Source organism: Alosa pseudoharengus, unplaced genomic scaffold, assembly GCF_046254945.1.
Source record: "Alosa pseudoharengus isolate Yale_2024_CS ecotype anadromous, Long Island Sound unplaced genomic scaffold, YU_APseudo_1.1 YU_APseudo_1.1_scf_4, whole genome shotgun sequence".
Lineage (NCBI taxonomy): Eukaryota > Metazoa > Chordata > Actinopteri > Clupeiformes > Clupeidae > Alosa > Alosa pseudoharengus.
This window is the reverse complement of record NW_027468774.1, coordinates 18,981,101-18,986,100: the sequence shown is the minus strand read 5'-3', so window position 1 is coordinate 18,986,100 and position 5,000 is coordinate 18,981,101. Positions and strand designations below refer to the sequence as shown.

The 5,000-nt window shown below is 43.2% G+C and overlaps 1 protein-coding gene across 2 annotated transcripts in view; it reads right to left on the bottom strand.

Moving 5' to 3' along the window:
* Window positions 1-5,000, bottom strand: part of tom1l2a (target of myb1 like 2 membrane trafficking protein a) — a 26,901-nt gene that overhangs the window by 12,724 nt on the left and 9,177 nt on the right. For both annotated transcript variants that reach the window (XM_076265155.1, XM_076265156.1), the window contains exons 3-6: window positions 4,480-4,558; window positions 3,900-4,049; window positions 2,317-2,451; window positions 172-351 (exon numbers count right to left, since the gene is read on the bottom strand). In XM_076265155.1, the coding sequence (XP_076121270.1) occupies window positions 172-351; window positions 2,317-2,451; window positions 3,900-4,049; window positions 4,480-4,558 (544 nt within the window). The remainder of the gene's footprint in view (window positions 1-171; window positions 352-2,316; window positions 2,452-3,899; window positions 4,050-4,479; window positions 4,559-5,000) is intronic.

Sequence of the window (5,000 nt, the reverse complement as noted above, 5' to 3'; positions counted from 1 at the left end):
GGGAGCCCATCTTCACTACGCACAGTTCTCCAAATGACCCGTAGCGCAGGAGTTCAACTCATTCTTTGGAACACTCTGGGCTCCTGCCAAGTATTCATTCAATATTATGAACTTGACATTCTCAAATGGGTGAGTGAGTTTCCGGTGAGTGACTGAGTGAGAGTATGGTACCTGTTCGGGGTTGGCGTTGATGGGGCCCTGGACGGTGGGTGGGATGTGGGTGGGGGAGGCGGTGGCCGAGCCCTGGCCGGCTGGGGCTGCTCTGGGCGGGGGCTGGGAGGTCACGCTAGGGATCTGGGTCGGGACGGGGGCCCGGTACTTCAGCACGTCCGGGTCCACCTCTGGGACACCCTACAGACAGAGAGCAGGGAGCAGGACACCAATACAATATATTACATTAGCCATACTCAGGGGTCAGCAAGCATGGAAACACATCACATATCCCACATCAATATATTACATTAGCCATACTCAGGGGTCAGCAAGCATGGAAGCACAACATATCCCACATCATTCCTGCAGCTATCAATCCTATGGATACATCCAAAGGGTCTTTTTGTCTTTAATAATATCTGCAGTTCAAGTTGCAGTCTAGTCAGCAAATACTATGTAACCTTGGGACATATGTTGGTCAGCACCAAATTTGACCCTGAAATATTGTTATTTTGTAACGTTATTTGTACATGCTTGCATGTTTTGAAATGTCTACTTTTTTATGATATGATAATTTTTAAATTGTGGAACAACACTGTAAAACTCTAAACTATGAGATAACACGTGTAGGGTTATGTAGTGTACACAAATGCAAATCCAGCCTGGGTATGGTTTTCCAACAGTCCTGAAGGTGTTCCCATACATGAGCACATGTTGGCTGCTTTTTGTTTACTTTTGTTAATCGAGAAGTATTTTAGATCTCATAAAGATGGTTATGATGCAAAGCAGTCATGGAGGTAAACAGGGGCTAATTTAAAACATCTGAAAAGCAGCCAAGAAGTGCTCAACATGTATAGGAGCTCCTTCAGGACTGTTGGAAAGTCCTTCCCAGTGTCTACCTTAACATAGCTGAGATAATGCCAGGAGTGTGAAATACCCTCATCATAGCAAGAGGCTGAAGAGACTAAAATACAAAACATGTTGCTTTGTTTACTCTTTCTTGTTTATTACATAACCGCATGTGTGTTAATTCATAACTTTGAGTTTTCAGTTTTGCTCTACAATGTAACAAGTAGAAAACAAAGACCCATAAAAGAGTAGGTGCTTCAAAACTTTTGACTGGTAGTGTATGTTGTTAGAACTGCCTGCTGCTGACTTCAAACGCAATATGGTGCTTCGCCTTGTAGTGGCGCTTGAAATAATACAGCCGCTTAATTCTGGGGCAGAATACGCACAAGAGCAGTTTCCATAAGAAACACCCATATTTCATAATAATTCCTCCCAAAGCACGTAAACGCCTTCATGGTGTAGGTGACAGACTGAAATGTAAGTCAAAGGCAGATTGTGCAAAGCCTGAAAACTGTGTAGTTACACACTTTTTTGGTTTTGAACTTAAAGGTCCAGTATGTAGGAAATAATGGAAAATAAACTGTAACCATTCCAAAAATGATCACCATATGTTGTCAGAGAGTGAGGAAACACGATGAATTGAAGTAATGGCTTATTTGACAACATTACTCTAACCCGTGAAACCCCGTAAAACCCATGAAAAAAAATCAGTTACGGGGCGGAATCTCTTGGAATTTTCGTTTATGTTTTGAACGATTAATTCTAGAATAGCGTATTAATAATGGGCTGGCGCGTCTTCCTATTTGGGTTGCCAAATTAGCAAAGGCCAACTGTCAACAGCTGTCAGTTGTAGTCATGAACGCCTACAAGAGGCAGGCAAATTTCCAAAATTAAAACAAGAAACAAATTAAGTGGACATCGGAGGAGCTTCCTGAGATGGTGACTTCTTCGTCAAACTAAGAATATCAAGTCTGACGCAGAGCTGGCCATATTTCTCCACAACAGGTAGCCTATGCTAAACTTCATCTGCATCGCTAACTTCAGCTAAATATGTTACGTTGGTTAGAGAGGTATTTTTTGTTTTCACTGTTTCCGTAATGTGTAGCTGGGTCATGGCTGGAGAAACGTTAAAGCAGCTGCAGGTCAACTAACGTTAGCTAAGTCTTCATTACATCTGGCAACCCAGAAGAGGCTCACGTCTGGTAGTCTTGAGAACTTTCACCAGTGTTTTGATTTTGGCCTACAGAACGTTCGTAAACAATCCTACAAATCGCACCTTAAATCGCCTGGGAAAGTATGGCCCTAAGTGCTCACCCGTTGTGGTGTGTGAATGGGTGAGAGTGCATCCAGGTCAGCCATGGGGAACTCAATGCCTTTCCTCTTCAGCTCCTCATAGATGTGAACCACACCGGTCAGGTCTGGACTGCTCCTGAAGGCATCTGCCCACGCCTGCAAAACACATCCCCAGTGTTAGAAGAACATCCTCTCTCTATCCCACACACTCACACACACACACACAGCACCATATTGCTTGTTCGTACATTCAAACCCACTCCATAGAGCAGGGGTGGGCAACTAATTTCCCCAAGGGGCCACATGACAAACTGGGACTGTTGAGGAGGGCCGGACCCAAAATACCCAACTCAAGTCTGAACTTAATTCTGTCCAATTCTATTCTGTTCTTGTATAACATTAAGTAAATCATGTGGTTTTGTTTACTACTCGTAAGAACAGATGAAAATGTGAGGGAGATAAAGGAAAAACAGCAATAGGCTATTTCATCTATGTCCAGTATTTAATCCTCATTCTCGAAAATTATTTTTTGACATTGACATTTTTTTTCAGTTTTCAAAGACTGATATAAAAAAGTACTACAATATCTATATAATTAGGCTAGGCCATGAAAATGTGAAGGAGTCAGTACAACCATAGGCCTGTGCCACCATTTCATCAACACTCAGCAATATTTCATCATTAAATCATTACCATCATTAAATTAACTCTATGCAGAATTAGACTATGAAAATGTGGAGCAGACAATAGTATGCTGTCATTAGTTAATCAACATGCACAAAGAAAACTATTTAAAAAATGTAGGCTATGTTTTTGCTTTAACTTTATGCACAAAACTGTGTGTTGAGCCGGCTGCTTCAAGCAACCTGTGGGTAGCATCATACTTGTTCTCTAACGTAAGCTTTGCAAATAAACTCAGACATATTTTGGTTACAATGACGGGGTTATCCGAATGTAAACTATCTATCTGCCAGTAACGTTTTGAAATTAACACTTCGTATCGCCAACAAACAGCAGGAGTTCGTTCTGACAACCTTTGCGGTGGTGAGCGACGCAGACTTAAGAGACACAAAACTTTGAAAGGTTTACGCCGACTTAAAGGCAACTGCATTGTGTCGACGCAGAAGCATAAATTCTATTCACCAGCACATCAGTGAGGGTGTTTACATCGTATGCGTCCACGCACAAATGTATGGGCGTACAAATAGCAGTCGCTTTCAAAATAAAAGCAACGATATTGATTTGCGTGCATTATCTCTATGCTAGGCTCTTGACTATTGTTCTTTCACGGACCTTACGCGGGCCGGTCAGGGAAGGCCCGCGGGCCGTATGTTGCCCATGTATGCCATAGAGGCATACTCATAGATCTCTCTCTCTCTTTCTCTGACACACACTCTGGCTCATATATAATGACACTCCCATTGACAGTTTCACACTCTCACTGTAAGGCTGTCGGCTCCAGATAACAACCTCTTAATGACAGCGTAAGACCAGGAAAAGGAATAGAGAAGGAAGACTCAGAATGAAGAAAGAAAGAGGGAAATGGAGAGAATAACAGAGGAAAGATGTGGAAAGGAGGCAGAATCTCCTCTCCTCAGTCTCACCTGGATCAGGGCAAGCACCTTGTCCTGGACTATGGTGGGGGGGTTGAACTTGGGGGAGATGATCTTGACCAACACACCATCTATGAAGTCCCTGTTGGCCACCAGCACGTGGAAACGATGGCCGCAGTTCTTCACACACGTCTCTAAAATCTGGGGGATGCAGGTGTGTTTCAGATGTATCAGAAACAGACAGAGTAAGACAGGGGTGGGACAGGATCGACACGGCCATAGTGTATTGATATATACGCAGTGCAGCGGATCAACGATTCTTCATGCCTCTGTTAGCTTAACAGTCCAGCGTGCACAATCCCTAGAGACTCTGCTTTTTATTTCGTAAGGAGTATATTTGAGGCTGTCAAAGCTCCGAGTCACCCACAGTCTTGTGTGTATATACTGTGGTATGTAAAAGACATCCACTTGTTCACAGAGCGACTGCAACACTTCCCATGAAAGATGTTACGCAAAGATGTTACACTAACATTGGGAAAACAGCAATTCTGGATGTAGGCAAAGGGCATTCTGGTGGGTCTTTACATGAGCTTTATGAATTGTAATTCAGTGGTAGGGTGTGTGTAATCACCGTTAAGGCCAGCATCACTTCGCGGAAATTCCTATTTCCATTCAGCCTCTTCTTTAAGGCTCGGATGGCGTCTTTGGGCCTACGCAGGGGAGAACGGGAGAGAGAGGATGTAATTAACCCCCAGAAAACACCAGCAACCCACAGCCGACACTCCGCTCAAACCTGCAATGCCGTGTGGGTTGGCAATCATGAGCAACACAGAGGGAATTCTACTGTGGATAGACTGTGAACTATAAATGGGTAGTTTCACAGTCAGGGTAAGTGCTTGGCATTCTCCACATACATGACTGTGTACCTCCAAATATGAGATGTTGGATAACCGCATGCTATTATTAATGATTAGACTTAGCAGCACTGAAAAACAGTGCAAAATTATTGGGTAGTTTCACGATCAGGGTCAAGCGCTCTGTTTTCAGTGACTGCATTCTGCCAATGCTACAGATCATGTTGGAGTGGACATCTGAGACAGATTTAGTTATTCACCATCAGTATTTCTCTGAAAAACATGTGAGAAACAAATG